At 38.1% G+C, this 16,905-nt stretch overlaps 1 protein-coding gene across 2 annotated transcripts; it reads right to left on the bottom strand.

The window, feature by feature from the left end:
* Positions 1–7,458: 7,458 nt before the first annotated feature.
* Positions 7,459–16,554, bottom strand: LOC122094131 (beta-glucosidase 24-like). 2 transcript variants are annotated; one of them, XM_042664827.1, is made up of 14 exons: positions 16,372–16,554; positions 14,796–14,994; positions 14,644–14,713; positions 11,943–12,001; positions 11,770–11,845; positions 10,433–10,510; positions 10,263–10,350; positions 9,939–10,176; positions 9,652–9,767; positions 8,646–8,863; positions 8,505–8,536; positions 8,302–8,404; positions 8,108–8,216; positions 7,459–7,850 (listed from the first exon to the last, which is right to left on the bottom strand). In XM_042664827.1, the coding sequence occupies exons 2-14, from the start codon at positions 14,955–14,957 to the stop codon at positions 7,664–7,666; spliced, it is 1,536 nt and encodes a 511-aa protein (XP_042520761.1). In that variant the 5' UTR covers positions 14,958–14,994; positions 16,372–16,554; the 3' UTR covers positions 7,459–7,663. The 2 variants fall into 2 exon arrangements, with proteins under 2 accessions (XP_042520761.1, XP_042520769.1); XM_042664835.1 differs by having other exon boundaries at positions 7,663–7,845.
* Between the last annotated feature and the right edge of the window lie 351 nt (positions 16,555–16,905).

The raw sequence follows: 16,905 nt of genomic DNA, 5'->3' as shown, positions 1-16,905 counted from the left end.
TTAATGAGATTAAAAAGCTTATGACTGAAGCTCCAGTCCTACGCCTCCCAGATTTCTCTGAGGTCTTCGAAGTTAACTGTGATGCATCTGGTATTGGGATAGGTGGTGTCCTAGGACAAGAGGGCCACCCTGTTGCCTATTTTAGTGAGAAGCTTAAAGAAGCTAGGCAACGATATTCTACATACGACAAGGAATTCTATGCGGTTGTCCAATCATTGCGCTATTGGCGACATTACCTTTTACCGCAAGAATTCGTACTATTCTCTGACCACCAAGCTCTGAGGTACCTTAGTGCCCAAAAGAAACTCAATCAGAGGCATGCCAAGTGGGTTGAGTTCCTCAAAGAGTACACTTTTATACTCAAGCACAGGCCTGGTGTCGAGAATACTGCTATAGATGCACTGATCCGGGTGAACATGTTCCTCAGTCGTACCAATGCTAGGAGTCAGGCTAGTATGCTACTCCAAGCAATGAGTGTAGAGGTTGTAGGGTTTGAGCGAGTCAAGGACCAATACCCCACCTGTCCTGATTTTAATGAGCCGTTCACTTCCTTGAGTGAAGGCAAACCAGTCAACCGCTCGGACTACCTACTTAGGGAGGGCTTTCTTTTTAAAGGAAGCAAGTTGTGCATTCCCAGGACTTCACTCTGAGATTTTCTGATTTGGGAATTGCATGCTGGGGGAGTTGCTGGCCACTTCGGTCGCGATAAGACCATCACCCTCGTTGAGGACCGATTCTTTTGGCCAGGACTGAAGAGGGATGTTGCTAGAGTTGTGGGTCAGTGCAGGACATGCCAGACCGCCAAACGACAAAAGCAAAACACGGGTTTGTACACTCCCCTACCTGTTCCCCACTCCCCTTGGCAGGACCTTAGCATGGACTTTGTGCTTGGTCTACCAAGAACTTCGAGAGGCCACGATTCTGTTTATGTGGTTGTTGACCGCTTCTCGAAGATGACCCATTTTATCCCATGCTCTAAGACCTCCGATGCATCCATAGTAGCTAAACTTTTCTTTAGTGAAGTTGTCAAGTACCATGGGTTACCCCTCACCATAGTGTCCGATAGGGATGTTAAGTTCACTAGTCATTTTTGGAGGACCCTATGGCGGATGATGGGAACGAAACTCCGTTTCTCCTCAGCTTTCCACCCTCAGACCGATGGTCAAACCAAGGTTGTCATTAGGAGCTTAGGGAATTTATTGCGTTGCCTCATAGGAGAACACCTTACCAGTTAGGATCGAGTCCTTAGCCAGGCCGAGTTTGCATATAACAGTTCTAAGAACCGTACCACTAGTCTGTCCCCTTTTGAGATCTGTCCAGGATACCAGCCTCGGGCACCAATAGACCTTATCCCAGTCGTGTCTAGTTCTAGGACCTCCCAGTCAGTCGAATCTTTTGCTCAACATATACATGATTTGCATGCAGGTATAAGGAGACAGATAGCACTGAGCAATGAGCAATACAAATCGAAGGCAGATGTGCACAGAAGGCTACAAGAGTTTCAAGAGGGTGATATGGTGATGGTAAGAATCAAGCCACAACGTTTTGTTAGGAAAAAAGCGAGCAAGCTACATGCTCGTAGCACAGGTCCGTTCAAGATACTCAAGAGGATAGGTGCCAATGCGTATGTTCTTGATCTTCCAATCAGCATGGAGATCAGCAATATTTTCAATGTTGAAGACCTAGTCCCATACCATGGTACCTCTACCTTCACCTCTTTTTATCCTGATGACCTTAACGACTTCCCTTTCAACATTGATGAGACTTCTGAGCCAAGCCAACCACTTCCCCCCACCTCGTTACCACCTGTGCCTAAGGTCACGAGGAGAACTGAAGAAATTGAGGAAATCCTTGATGAGAGGATTGTGTCCACACACACTAGAGGTTCTAGAGAGTTCTTGGTCAAGTGGCATGGACGTCCGGAAATTGACAACACCTGGATCACAATGTAAGAAGTCCAACAACTCAACCCAGACCTATTTGAGTATTATATGAGCATTAATTCACCAGAGGTAAATTCTTCCAAGCCAGGGAGAGTTGATGGGGACATCAAAGTGTACAGGCGCAAGAAGAAGAAGAAGCAGTCATCTTTGTGGCTGGAATAATAGAAAGAAGAAGATCTTGTGGGCCCCAAGCTCGATCCAAATTTTAGAAGATCTTAGAAGATTTCAGAAGATCTTGTGGGTCCCAAGATCGATCTAGATTTTTAGAAGATCTTGGAAGATTTTGTGGACCCCACCAAATCTTATTTGATTTTAGTACTTTGCTTTAAATCTAGTGATATTTGATTGTCTTACACAATTAGGAAACTAGGATTTCTTTATATTGATCTATTAGGTAGTTTTTATTTCATGCAATTGAGTTTCTAAGTATCTTTTTATTTTTGGAAGTTTACTCTCTTTAAGTATAAGGCCATTGGCCATTGTTCATGCTCAATTAATGAAGAATATTGAAAACAAGAATAAACCCCCAAACCCCTCACGGTTCTCTCTCTCCCTCGTTCTCTCATCTTTCTCTCTCGCCTCTTTCCTCCCTTACTCTCTCGGCTCTCTCTTCTCTCAATCTTCTTGTCTCACCTCCCTCTCTTTCTTTTCAATCTTATCTTCTTTTTTTTTCTGCTGTTGTGTTGTTATTACTGCACCTGCTACCTTACCTCACTGTTGCTGCAACACATTACTGGCGTTACAAAATCGTTGTTGCTGCACCTGCTGCCTTACCTCACTACTGCTGCAACATATTCCTACTGTTATAAACTTGCAGCTACAACATATTTCTGCCGGTACAAAACTGCACTGCTGCACACTGCTGCCTTTACACCATTGCTGCTACTCTCTCTACAATTGGTTGGATGTATCTTCTTCAACAAAAGGTGGACTACAACCTCTTTATTTTGGAGAACCTGGATTTCTTCTTCTCTCCTTAGATCTGAATAACAGTATGGTAAAGTACTAAACTAAATCCTCCCCACCTCCCTAAATCCCTATTACATATATTGCAACCCATTGGCGTTGAAGTCTGCCCTTGCCCTTTGTTTATGTCTATTTTATCGATTGTTGCATATCTAATTTGGGTGTCTAGATGGATTTGTGTTGAACCTAATATTCATATGTCGTTTGTTCCCTTCCCCATGTCCCCACTTGAAACCTGAGTAAGAATTTATGTGTTTTTCCGTCTAGATTAATATTGCTTTTGGCTACTTTGCTTATTAGTCTCGCTTTATCTTGCATGATTAATCGTGTTTGCTGAGATTCTTTGGTCTTATTTACCTAAGCCCCTTGAGTTAACCTACCTAGTTAGTTAATCTTGTAGGAGACCTAGTCATCTAGGAACCCCCCCTGCATCACCCACTCTCTGCAAAAAGATCTAATGTGCCTGGAGGAAGAGTTGGGGTTGTCCATAAAGAACTCTGCCCTTATACCTCAAAAAACAATAATAACATTTAAAATCTTATCTCAATTTACTGGGGTTAATTATATGAAGATTTTAAATAAAGACAAGGGGGAGGATATATGAAAAAAGATTGATAAGTTACGACTAATTATACAAAATGCTGGCTGTCAATCTGATGCACCAGTGGTCTAGTACTACAAATCAGCCACAGATTTATAACAACAGACCATAACAAAGGCCTGTACACTTGTACCACTTATCTTTAAAAAAAGCCAGTGATCTAATTTGATGGAAACCCATCAAACTTGTATAATTTCTAATCTAATCTAAGTACTTTTTTCCGCTAAAAGATAATAATAATCTAATTAGTCTACGTACATAGTATTGTAACAAGCTGAAATTAATGGAAAATGAAATGGGATTAGTTTTTTATTTTAATTAGCTGACCTTCTGCATGAGAACGGAGTACTCCACTTGTTCTTCCCAATTCCAAGCCTTTTCGTTTGTCTCCTTTATCTATCAGAGAACGAGATGGTGTCGTCAATTGTACATAAATCTGTAAAACAATAAGATTTAAAGAGATTGTTTTCTGATCTCTTCTACACTAATATTTATCTGGGTTCTGTTCCTTAATTTAGATATAAAATTTGAGAGAAAAATAAGGAAAACTAACAGTTTCCCTACCTTTCTATTTTCTATTTTCAAGAGAGTCAGATGGGCTTACAAGATAATCAGGAATCTTTCAACATATACAGAGTATAATGTGGCAAATCAACCCGTTAGAAGTGGTAAATCCAAGTCAGAACTCCATCTTGGGGTGGTAAAGGGAGCCATTCACCCACATATGTCGAAGGGATAATCATTTACTCAACTTATTCAGCCTTGGTTTGGACTTTGGAGGACAGCTTATCACATTTCAACAATTAACTAACTAAAGGACTGATGTTTCCTGAGGTCATGGTCACTTTCACGGTGGTTCATCGACCACGTGCAAAGGAAGGGCGGGGGGGGGGGTTTGGGCCGAGAGAGAGGTAGAAGTGATGGGTCATATCTGGATGTCCTATCATTCAGCCACAAATGAAAGAAAACTTTGTCCTCAATTAAATGAAACATTAGGATTTTTATGGCGAAATAATTTCTAAACTATTATCTATATATGGAAGCTACAGATGGGAGCCCTAATTTTATTATGTCGAAGGATGACCCAATAATTCTTACTATTGGATAGCTAGGGAATGATTATTGAAGATTTGAAATGCCCTTACTATTACCAGAGTCGCATAAGTGATGGCGCCCTTGATTTAAGGGATTAATTTTTGATCACCGTGGTTGAGGGAAAACTCAATCCTTCTGTCTTTCAGTTTTTATCAGCTCTCCCCCGCCCCCCCCCCCCCCCGCCCTTTCCCTTTCCCTTTCCCTTTCCCTTTCCCTTTCCCTTTCCCTCCCACCTTTTAATTTTTCTAGTTATATGGAAAAAGAAAAGCATATGCTAAATTTTAGGTATCCTTCCCTCATAGGACCAACATTTTCAAAATGATTTGAACCCAAGATTTCTCCATAGTTGCTTTCACAAACAAATATAGGCAATAATTCCTTTATTCCCGCATAGAAAATGAGAAAGAGTTTGAACTTGGTCATATGCCCTAATGGAAACTATGAAGGTAAAGTTCTTTGAAGAGAAGGCTCTCTCTCCCGTGAGTCCAGTGGTTTTTTCACATAGGCACACCAAGCCTAGCCAGGTTAGTGTCCCACTTACCTTTTTGGTTGGTGTAGCAAGTGTGGACTTGCGCATAGGCCTAATTTTTTTTTTTTTTTCAGTCAGGCTATGTTAAAAGGAAGAAGAAAATATAACAAGGGAAAAAAAAAAAAAACAATACAACCCCGGGAAGTGAGTCTCCACCTTTAGCATTGTCATCAGTAAGAAAATTCACAACCGTTATCTCATAAGCCTATATTTACGTCTTGACATTGCAACTCTTGCCAACTCATCAGAGATATGTCTGGCAAGGTAAACATTAGACATGAAATTTGCGTTTTTGCTACCTCTTTTGCCAAAAAATTTCCATTGGATTTGCTTTCCTAAAACAGTGGATGATCCTCCACTCGATAAAAGCAAGGAAAGTCTTGAGATTGGACCACTCTTGAGCTCCAAACCAAGGAATACCTTTATTCTGGCTCATTTATTTTTATAGAACAAACAAAAGAAACAAAAACCGATCAAGCCAACACTAAAACAACTTGACTAGCGATACCCCATCTTCGACATTGCCATTGGCAAGAGAAGCTAGCCACACCAAACATGGAAAAGAGAAAGAAATAGACTACAAGATGTGAGATCTCTGACGGCCTACATATCTGATTCTATATCACTTCTCACCAAGGTAGGATAGAGAATAGATGACTAAGGGGTACTAGACTTTGCCATGGACTTGGCAAGTTAGGCAACAATTGGGCTTTCCTCCCTATAACTATGAGATACCTTCCACTCAATTGAGGCAATTGTAAGACCGCAGGGAAATCCATCTTGGTGAAACAGACCGTGGCACGAACTTTTATGAACCAACATAGTAACCGCTGCTGTAACGGCGATGAACTCAAAATCCATTCATTAGATCATTCAACAGGATTGGATTTATTTGCAATCTTATCTTCGTTCCATTGATTGAAAGGTTTCTCACTGTTACATAGAAGCTAATCTATAGCGAATTACCTTGCAAAGAATGAGCCAAAAATGAGTATATCAAACAACAACTGCTTGGCGTAGTTGGGGAACTGTGGTGTGCAAAAAACCAATGCTCACTAGGAGGTCTTGAGTTCGAATCTCCTAGATGTTACTTACTTCCCTCCATACAGAAAATATCTTTACCTACTTCCTGGATAAAGCGAGAATTGATAATCCAATTCATTAATTCACCCCAACGCTATTATTTCTCTTTCTATATTATCATTCAGATTTGTTGAGCACTACAACCCTTGGTGTCCCTAAGTGTGCACTATTTGGGTTCAACACTCCTAGGATACCCTCAAGAGGTTGATACATAAGGAACCCAGATTGCACCAAAAAATGCATCTACAACCTTAAGAAAAGTAATCATTTTGCAGAACTCAATCGGCATCTTTCATTGCTGCATTGGAGAAACTGAGTCTGAAATCGAGACTCCACCCAGGTTCTCTTTGGTTGACATTAGTTGAGACACTATTGGGAAGCCACGGTTCCATTTTAACTGAGCTTTTATGTTTAGGTTTATCTATCTACTGATGGCAATGCTGAAGGTGAATACGAAGACTGCCTTTGTTATTCTTTTTGGTTTGGCCTTTGAGTGATTCTTGTATTCACTCACTCTTTCTTAATTTAATATTTCATGCTGATCTTAAATTAAAAAAAAAAAAAAAAAAAAGAGATAATTGTTGAATCAATAATCACTACAAGATTTTTTAACAAGTGAAGCCAATGGAAGCTATTTATTTAATTGAGAAATAATTTTTTGGCAATTTACAAGTAATTCGTTTAACAAAATCTAGGGGAAATTCAGGATTAAGCTCACTGAGCCATCCCTACTACTGAGGCTCTTTAGATTTAAAACTACGTAGTTTTGGCTTAGAGAAGACGAATGGTGCTCCTCTGATACACACCTTCACCCCCTTGCCGTGAGCCACCACTCCCTCTAGGCCATAGCCCCTCTTCCTGGCACCCCCCCTGCCCATCCCCCAGTCGTGTGCTCCTCTGCTGCGCACCTCTCACCGCGTTGCCTTTATCCACTACTCCCTCCAGGCCATAGCCTCTCTATTATGTCCCATAGATGACAAGTTTTAGAAAACAGGTGGACCAATTCCTGCAACTGTGCCTCCCTTTCGCCCGTCCTTTGTTCCTATCTTGCTTGCTCAAATCATGGGTTTCTTTCTTCTAGCTTAACCCTCCAATCTTTCATTTTCTCTCTTCAATTGGATTTGTTTCCTTCTCTGTGATGGAGTGCTCAGATTGTGCTCACAAACTCATTAAAGATAGAAAATCTATTCTGAAAGCGGATTATCAAACATATTTTTTGTCCTGGTAATAATTTTGTTCAATTAAAGCAATTAAACAATTTCAATTTTTTGACCAATTAATAAATATTTGTTGACATATTCCAAGAAATTAAAGAAAATTTAAACACCATTATACCGAACAGATCCTTTAAGGGCAAAATGCATAAATGAAATTAGGTCAAAAGGCTTCAAGCTTAAGCTCTGATCAGTCATCTGCCTGACCCCAACTTGTTGGGGCTCTATAGATTTAAAACTCTGTCTTTGTAGTACTTTGAAGGAACTTCATGAACCAAACGGACGACAGCTTTGGGTATCTCTTCAGCCCATCTTTGTAATCTATGTAGTTGATGCCAAACCGAACTGTATATCCGGAATTCCACTCAAAGTTGTCAAACAATGACCATGCAAAGTATCCTTTCACATTTACGCCTTTCCTATGAAAAATAGTTTACGTTAGATGTTGGAAAAAGTTTTCCTCCACCCTGTAGGAAGGGTTCAGCCACCATCTGAAGGTCCTAAAACATCCCTCAATATACTAACGAATTTGGGACCATTTAGATAACAGCAAAGTTCCTTCGAGAAAATAGGGGAAAACTCCTTAATTGATGGGCCATGTGATTGAGATTGTCCCAAATTGACGGAGAACAAGAAAGCAACTTGTGGAGGGGGCTTATAGTAGATAAATACTCACTTGATGGCCTTGTGGATAAATTGAAGATGGTTATTGTAGTAATCTATTCTCCATTTGTCAGCTAGAGCTTCTTCCATTGTGAATGTACCGTTATTGGACTCTGATACTCCTAAAAAAAATCCAAAATCAAATCACATCCATTAGATGCTGCAATGATAAGCTGATTTCATGATATTTAAGGCCAAAAAACTCACCATTCTCAGTAATATAAATCTCTGGATCATTGTATTCTTTCTTAGTATAGTTCAGCAACTCCCATATTCCTTCTGGATATACACGAAGCCAAGCTGAACCAGTCTGTAATAATATTCACATAATCTCATTAATTACAACATGTTAATGTAAGAAGAACCAATACATTACATAAGTATACTCTGATAGTTGGGGTAATTCTCACAGTTGGACCAATGGATTTCCCATCTCTCTCCTCTGTCATTATAAAAAAAATTTGATTAATTATAAATTCTGATAATCTGATTCAACTTAAGATGTCATTAACTTATAATATAAACAGTGTAAGGATCACATTTGAACTTACGCAAGAGCTTAGCGCAAGAATCTGTAGTATAAGTCGTGTTAACATCTTTGCAATGCTTATCGTTAGCCACATAATAAGCTGTATAGTAATTGAGTCCGAGGAAGTCAAATGAGCCTTTAAGCAGTCTCATTTCCTTCTTTGAAAATTCTGGCAAGCGGTTTTTCACTCTGGATCTCATGCTCTTGGGATAGTGACCGTGAGTTAGAGGGCTCAAAAACCTAATTAAGAAATAATAAAGAGAATTATTACTAGTATAACAGAAGTGTATAAAACTAGTTAGGGTTCTTTAGGTTTAACATCTGGACCTTTTTTTTGCCCAAAAGGTCTCTTGAGATGAGGGATAAATGTTAGGGATTTGGGTAGAACTCATCTTCAAAAACTAGCTATTAAGGAGAGGGTGCTTAAGTACCTATAAGTCTCCACATTGGCTACCTACTTTCAATTTGGGATTATTATTTTTGCCTACCGAAATCTTCTCAGATTTCATCCTCGAAGGCACATCACGTTCCCATGCCTTAGATCTTACCAGAATCTTGGCTCTGCCACACCCTAATCCAACCAAACCTTAGCTCTTATACCACTTGTTCGAAGATTGGGTAGAACTCATCCTCAAAAGCTAGATGTTAAAGAAAGGATGCTCAAGCACCTATAAGTCTCTACATTAGGCTACCACTACTGATGTAGTATTATAATTTCCGCTACCATGTGGAACCCCAACAAGAGATAGGTAAGGACTCTATATATACTCTTGTAGTCTAAAGGGAAAGATACTAAAAAAAACCCTAGTTCTCTCTTCCCTGTGAATGTAGGCTTATGGCTGAACCATATAATTCTTGTGCTTCTTCTCCTTCTTCTTCTTTGTTTTCTTCTCTTACTTGGATCTTCAACATCCAGTTGGATCGATGGAGAATTCAGTCATTTTTTTTTTTCTTTTGGGGGGTGGGGGGGGAGAATAACACAATCAGGTAAGCTACATAGAGTCATGTAATTACAGAATTATACTTACCATCCATACATGAAATCAAGTGCTCTTCGAGATGCAGCAACATCTGAATGGTGCTCACTATAAGGTACCATCCAATGTGAGTTTAATGTTATTCCAATCTTTCCATTTTGAGATGCCTGCCAAACACACACACATTAATGTTTTCCAACCAAACCTTAACATGCCACTTTAAACTCTATAGGTTTGGTAAACTAAAGCTTAAGTATCCACCATTTTTATCAATCAATGCAAATTAAAATTTTTGAGATCTAAACTACAACTCAAGAATCAGTCTTAGTATTTATAACCTGATACTTGTCCCTGTACAAATTCACTGCGGCTGCATGAGCAAGAAGTTGGTGGTGCCCTACCAAATAAGGTTCTGTCGAAGAATTCCCTTTAGAACAATTGGAACATCGGCCTGGTGCCAAGGTTCCCTCATTGTAGCCTATAACATAGCTCACTGGCTCATTTAAAGTGATCCAATGCTTCACCCTATCACCAAATTCTTTGAAACAAATGTCCGCATAGCCTTGAAAATCATAACTGTGCATTATATTGGCTTGTTCAGTACTGCAACATCTTTGGAAGTTAGGAAATGAAAAGATGGAAATTAATTTATTGCTGCTTACATAATGTCTGGACTTAAAAAACCACCATATTTGTCTTCCAAGGCTTGGGGTAAATCCCAATGAAACAAAGTGACAAAGGGCTGGATTTCTGCAAATGATAACATAGAATGTTTTTATATGCATGTGAAATCCTATAACATATGTGTGTGAGAGAGAGAGAGAGCAATTACTATTGGCTAGAAGCTCGTTGATGAGATTGTTGTAATATTGAACGCCTTCCTCGTTTACTCCCCCACTTTGCTTTCCATCTGATAGAGAATAGAAAAAAAAGAATACAAAAACAAAAACAAAATGAAAAAGTTTTATAAGCATTATACATAAAAAAGAGGAGGGCAAGACAAGGCTGGAAAGGGCGAGGGCAAGGGAGAGGGCGAGGGCGAGGGCGAGGGCGGACTTTGTCCAGGCATACATGCTCAGACACTGGACCGCTCCAGTTGATGTTTTTACGTGCACTGTTATTGGTCCTCTTGTTGGCATAAAAACTATATTTGGATGGAAAAATTTCCCCTCACAAAAATGATAAAAGTAATCAGTTAGGGAGTGTGGCAACGTGGCCTATGCCAGTTTTCATGTATTTATCTTTTTCAGCCTTGTGTGAAAAGATATCTCTCCCTCTTTTCCTTGGAGGAGAGAGATAGACCCATGGAGCCGCTCACATGGGCCGAACTCTCAGATAGAGAACCACTTTCATCTCCCCACTTTCAAAAAAAAACAAAAATCTTGGTAAAAATTCACTTCACTTTTTGCAATCGATTCCCTTAGATTTTTTTTTTTTTGGTTACAAGATTCACTTAGATTTAGATAGATTGAAATAAGAGTTCAAAAGGGTTAAGTAATATTTTTTAAAATTTTGAAATTTAATTACCATATTTGTAAGTAAGCTATTCAATCATAATTAGGAAATTTTCATTTTTTCATTTGAATTTCATTTTCCTTTATTTTAGTTGAGAGATTGAATTAAACTGTTTTTCTTAACTTAGAAGATTACAACCTACATGACTAGGATAGGAATTCAAATAATTGGAAACTCTATCTCCTACAAAGATTTACATGTTTTACATGTAATACATGTTTTTATTATCACATATGAGTTACAGTAGGAAACTGTAATCTCAGTATACTTAGACAGCTAGCAATGCAAGTCCTAAATGTGGTAGAGAATTAGAGATTGAAATAAGATGTAAATCCTACAAGATAGGACATGATCAAATTGAAGAAAGAATGTAGGAAAAAATATCTCAATTGATAATTTCAATATACTCATAATCATAAAAACCAGACATGAGCCTTACATAAGATGGCCACAAGATTTACCTATTTAATTGTTCTAGGTAGAAAAATTTGTCCCAAGATCCTCTATGAATTCTTTAACATCGTGAATGGTGCAAAAATATCATTAATTGGTATATCGCATTGAGGTATCATCATCATCATCATCATCATCATTATTATAGCTAAACAAACATGCATCATTTACTTTACATGGGGAGATGGAAGGTGATCTTACCAGGTAAAATCCTTGACCATGAAATGGAAAATCTATACGCATCCATACCCATTTCCTTCATCACATTTACATCTTCCTGCAAATATAATAGCACGTCTAATCACTAATGTTAATAATATAAGTATAAATATATATATATATATATTAATTAAAAATAATAATTTAGATTATACCTTGTACCGGTGATAAGAATCGATGGCTACATCTCCATTACTATGGTCCGTGATTTTATCTGCCACAATACCATGAGACTTCTTATCATCAAAATTTGGACTCGCATACCTTCTAAGGGCCAAATGTCTTCAATATTGCATGGCAAAAGATTTGCTCAAGAAGAAATAATATTATTAAGAATAAAATTTTAGTGCAGCTTCACAAATCATGTTTAGGAGGATATCTGTCGCTGTTGCTCTTTTTCCTATTCTCTTGTCTTTTTTTCTTCTTTTTTTCCTAAGGGTTAGCAAGGAATTTATTTATGAAAGAATGAATGAACTATAGAACATCCAAACCGGTAAGATACAAACTAAATTCCCTACTCCATCTTCAGCATTATCATCAGCAGAGAGGGGATCAAGACATACAAGTCTCAAACTATATAACAAGGTCTAAAAATCAAGAGAATCTGAACCTCGGCTTCCCTACTACATCCCACTTTATATCGTTAATATTGAATCTTGGAGGAATAATCCAATCTGTAGAGGATCGAGTAGTTGTAGCATGCTGCATCGCTAGTCCATCTGCAATAGTGTTTGTCTTCCCAAAAGCAATGTTGAATACTCTAGATGATCTTATCCAAGTAACTCATGTAATAGAGCCACATTTCTCTACAATTCCTTGAGATCAATTTCTTCATAATATACTAGACCACAGCTTGCGACTCACATTCTAATTCGATCCAAGTTACATCTACTAACTTAACAACCTGAATTGCTTCAAAGAATGCAGCAAAATCCAATCCGAAATTTATAGAAACATCTTGAAAAGAAGTAAAAGAGTGCATGTACCGCCTGCTCTACAGATCCTGGGTTGCTTATTGAACACCCATCTATGTTGATTTTATAGCAAACAACAGGTGGGGAACTTGGGCAGCCAAAGATTACCATTCTCTTTCATTGACTGGGAAGAATACCCACAAAAATGCCTACATTGCTAGCCAATAGGATATCCTTCGGCTGTAGCTGCCTTAACCGGCTTTGTGAAGTTCTTGCTTTTCTCTCCTTATCTGTCTTGATTGTTTATCTTCTGTCCCAATTGTGGTTTTAGGGTGCTTCCCATTTGCTGAGATCACCTGATTTAGGTGATAGCTCTTTTTACATGTTTCTTCCCCCTCTTCCTCTTTTCTCAGTTGCCAATTTTTTGAAGCATAATTATTTCCATATTAGGGGAGTAGCTGCTGATTAACCTCATGGCTGGGTAGATAAATGTTTTGATTTCTGCCATTATTTTTAACAGTGGTTGCTGAATACAAAAACTTATTATAGGAATCCCATTTTTTTAGAATGAGTTGAGACGTGGGCATTAGTGGTGGAGAAGAAACAATAAACTGGGGTTTATCGGGACCATGCTACGAGCTTCCAGAATCCAATGGAATCTTCGTAAGATTGATCATTATGAATGTTATGACAAATTTGATCATAAAGGTAAAGTGATACTTAACATATATATATATATATATATATATAACTTTCCCTACACAAAGTGTGGGAATAAATTTGCACGAAATCAGTTATTTAACAAATAAATTAATTATATATGGGATTTTATAATAGTGAATTAACTAGTAACCCCTTTGATTGAACATATATCAAATACGGTGTTCCATATTAACTATATAACTCAACATTTATTTTCCTTTTCTCTTACTTTCAACCATCCCTCCAAATAGAACAAAGAAATTTTGACTTTCTAATCAGATTATAAAGCATTATATTGATATACAGATTGGTTTAGAAACTAGTCTGTAACTATATGATGACTTGGATAATAGAATGTCCTCAAACCTCGTCTCTTACACGGGTACTTCATTTTTTTTTTTTTTTTCTGTTAAATATATACTTTGATTAATAATTCAACTCCAATTTTGGCACACATTTCTGACAAAGAAAATAGGCTTAAAGTTAAAACTTTTTTATGAAATTTTCAACATTGTAATATTTAAATATTCTAGAGATCATTCACACTGTAACCAATTCACCAATCCATGTGGGTCAATTATATCAAACTAAAATTTTTAATAAAATTATAACAAAAATCATATTAAAAATAAGGGAAAAGGATTATCTCTGGGAGTGTAGCCCTACACTCAGACTAAGGATGGAATGAAATGATCACCTCACCCCTAATAAAAGATACAAATCCCTCCCCTATTGATGTTTTCACGTGCGCTCTCATTGGTCCCCGTGCTGGTGCAAGAGCCACGCTTTCAGACAGAAAACTCTCCCTCAAAAATTAATTATAAAAGTAGGAGAAATGAACCCACTCACTTGCATGTCTCTACACCCAGACACAAGCGGGCATGAGAAGATAGCACCACCCCCAGCCAAAATGCTTTTGTGCTGCCTATTATTCGCCTACACACTGGTGTAGTGGCCACACAAGTTGATAGGGACAAAGCCCCCAAATGTAGGGTCCTTGTCCGTGGCCACTGTGTCAACGCACAAGTCAATGAGAAACCGCATTGAGACATCTAGGAAGAAGGGCAGCATGATCTTTCCTATTCATCTATGTCTGGGTATAGAAACACGCAAGATAGACACACGCAAGCTGACAAGATTCTTTTCTCCGAAATAAATATATCACAAAAGCCAATTAAGTTCAATTCCTTAATCCATTATATTTGTGACTCGGTCGAGTCAATGTTGAGAGAGAGAGAACCTGGATGTTGATGGGTGAAAGTGTCCCATATGCTTGGCTTCCTTCCACCTTCATTTGCTGCACCTTCATACTGAAGGAAAAGCAGGAAAACATAAGAATAGGTAAACAACTATAGTATCTAGATACTGAGAAATGGAACCTCCTGATATTACCTGGTAAGCAGAAGAAGCTGTACCAAAAATAAAACTAGCCGGAAAACTACTTCGACTAAATGAAGGTGAGTGACTTGCTATGACACCTCCACTATGAGCCAACAAGTTGACTAGGACTAGAACCAAGAGAAATGGTTGTGACTGAGATACTTGAATCGCCATCTTTAGTTTAGGTATTCTTACTCTCCTCTTGTCCCACCTACACATGGAATAAATAAAATAAAAAATCAAACTTAAAAATATGAGAGAAAATGGTTTGACAGGAACAAAACCCACAAATTAAATTGTCCTATAGGTTTATCAATGCAATGGCAGCACGTTCTTTCTATAATCGCTGTATCTAGCCGTAAACGCATTCAAGTGGGTAGGGTTCTTTTCTTCTAAAAAAAAAAAATTGAAATCTTTAAATTGTTCGTAACCAAGTGGGCAGGGTACACAAACTAGACAAATTAATTGAATATCCTCTCAAACTTTGTGAAAGTAAGAAGGGGCGGGGACTGGGGTAGGAGAGTGGTGATGAGCTTATGGTTGTTCTGGAACTTGGGGGTGGGGGGAGAGGGAGACTGCGCTTCAAGATAGGGACATGGAAAATGGTAGTAAATTTACATTCTTAGCCCTTTTAAGAACTGATTATTCATTTTTTAAGGGGCAAAATTGTCAGATAACGTTGTCTGTTTGTAGTGCACCTTTTTCTAAATTGAGTTTCTATCTATTGCATGTACGTTTACCTCGATGTACATATGAAGATCTAACAGTCTATCATTACAAGGATGAAGAGAGGTATATATGAAATGAAAAGGGACAGGCGTTCGATCCTCACATGTACATATTGGTGAAGGTACGTGTAGCAGATCGAAATTCTTCTAAATTAAAATTAAGGCAATTTTATTTTGGTGAATAAAAAATAAAAGGGGAGTGGGGGCAAACCCTACAACAAAGGCCGACCAAGAAGCCCGCCAACAAACAACAGGACTCATATCTTAAGAACTAAGGCAGCCTCAGGGCCAGCACCTCAAACAAAACAATGAAAGCAAAGGGCCTTAGCACAAGAGGCCAAACAAATGAAAAAGGATAATAAAGGGAGGGAGAAGGAGGTAGGCGAGAATTGCATAGGAATATCGCAAGATGAAACAATAAGCTAGTCCCTTGAGGCCGGTATCCCGACAACAGGCGATGATAGAGAGGGCCTTTCACCAAACTTCAAAAGTATGGATGATCAAATCTGATATAGAGATCTAAAGGAGGTAGAATAATATCTTTTATTTCTTTTTCACCAAATATGATAAAGAATTGAATAAAAAACAAGGCATCTTAACTGATTTTCTATCGAAATTGAATAAAACCCAAGCCCACTCTCTGCCAAAAGATCTAATGTGCCTATAGGAAGGCCAAAACTTGATCACAAGGAGGAATTTGATCTGCACTTGTATCTCCTATCTTAAAAAAGGCCTGTGATCTACATTTGATAGAAACCCATCAAACTTGTATAGTTTCTAATCTAATCAACGTTCATAGCATTGTAACAATCTGAAATTATAGAAACGAGATGGGATATTTTCTATTTTTATTAGCTGACCTTCTGCACGAGAACGGAAGTACTCCTCTTGTTCGTCCCAATTCCAAGCCTCTTCGTCGTCTCCTTAATCGATCAGAAGAGGTGTTTTGGTGTAGCTTCCCCGGCCTTATCCAAACAGAGAACGAGCTGGTGTTGTCAATTTTAAATCAGTCAAACAATAATAAGATTTGAAGAGATTTTTTTTCTGATCTCCTTGATAGTAATATTTGTCTGGGTTCAGTTTCTTAATTTATAAAAATTGAGAGAGAGAGAGAGAGAGAAAGAAGGAAAAGTAACGGTTTCCCTACTTTTATTTTCTATTTTGAGAAATCTTTCTATATATAGAGTGTAATGTGACAAATCAAACCGTTGGAAGTGGTAAATCCAAATCAGAACTCCATCTAGGGGTAGGGTAGCCATTCACCCACATATGTAGAAGGGATAATCATTTACTCAACTTATTCAACCTAAGTTTGGAGGACAAGCTTATCACATTTCAACAATGAACTACACAAAACATTAGGATTTTTGTTTTTAGGTGAAAATAAACATTAA

Source organism: Macadamia integrifolia, chromosome 2 (genome assembly GCF_013358625.1).
Source record: "Macadamia integrifolia cultivar HAES 741 chromosome 2, SCU_Mint_v3, whole genome shotgun sequence".
Taxonomy (NCBI): domain Eukaryota; kingdom Viridiplantae; phylum Streptophyta; class Magnoliopsida; order Proteales; family Proteaceae; genus Macadamia; species Macadamia integrifolia.
The sequence above is the reverse complement of the archived record's forward strand: the minus strand, read 5'-3'. Positions and strand labels throughout refer to the sequence as shown.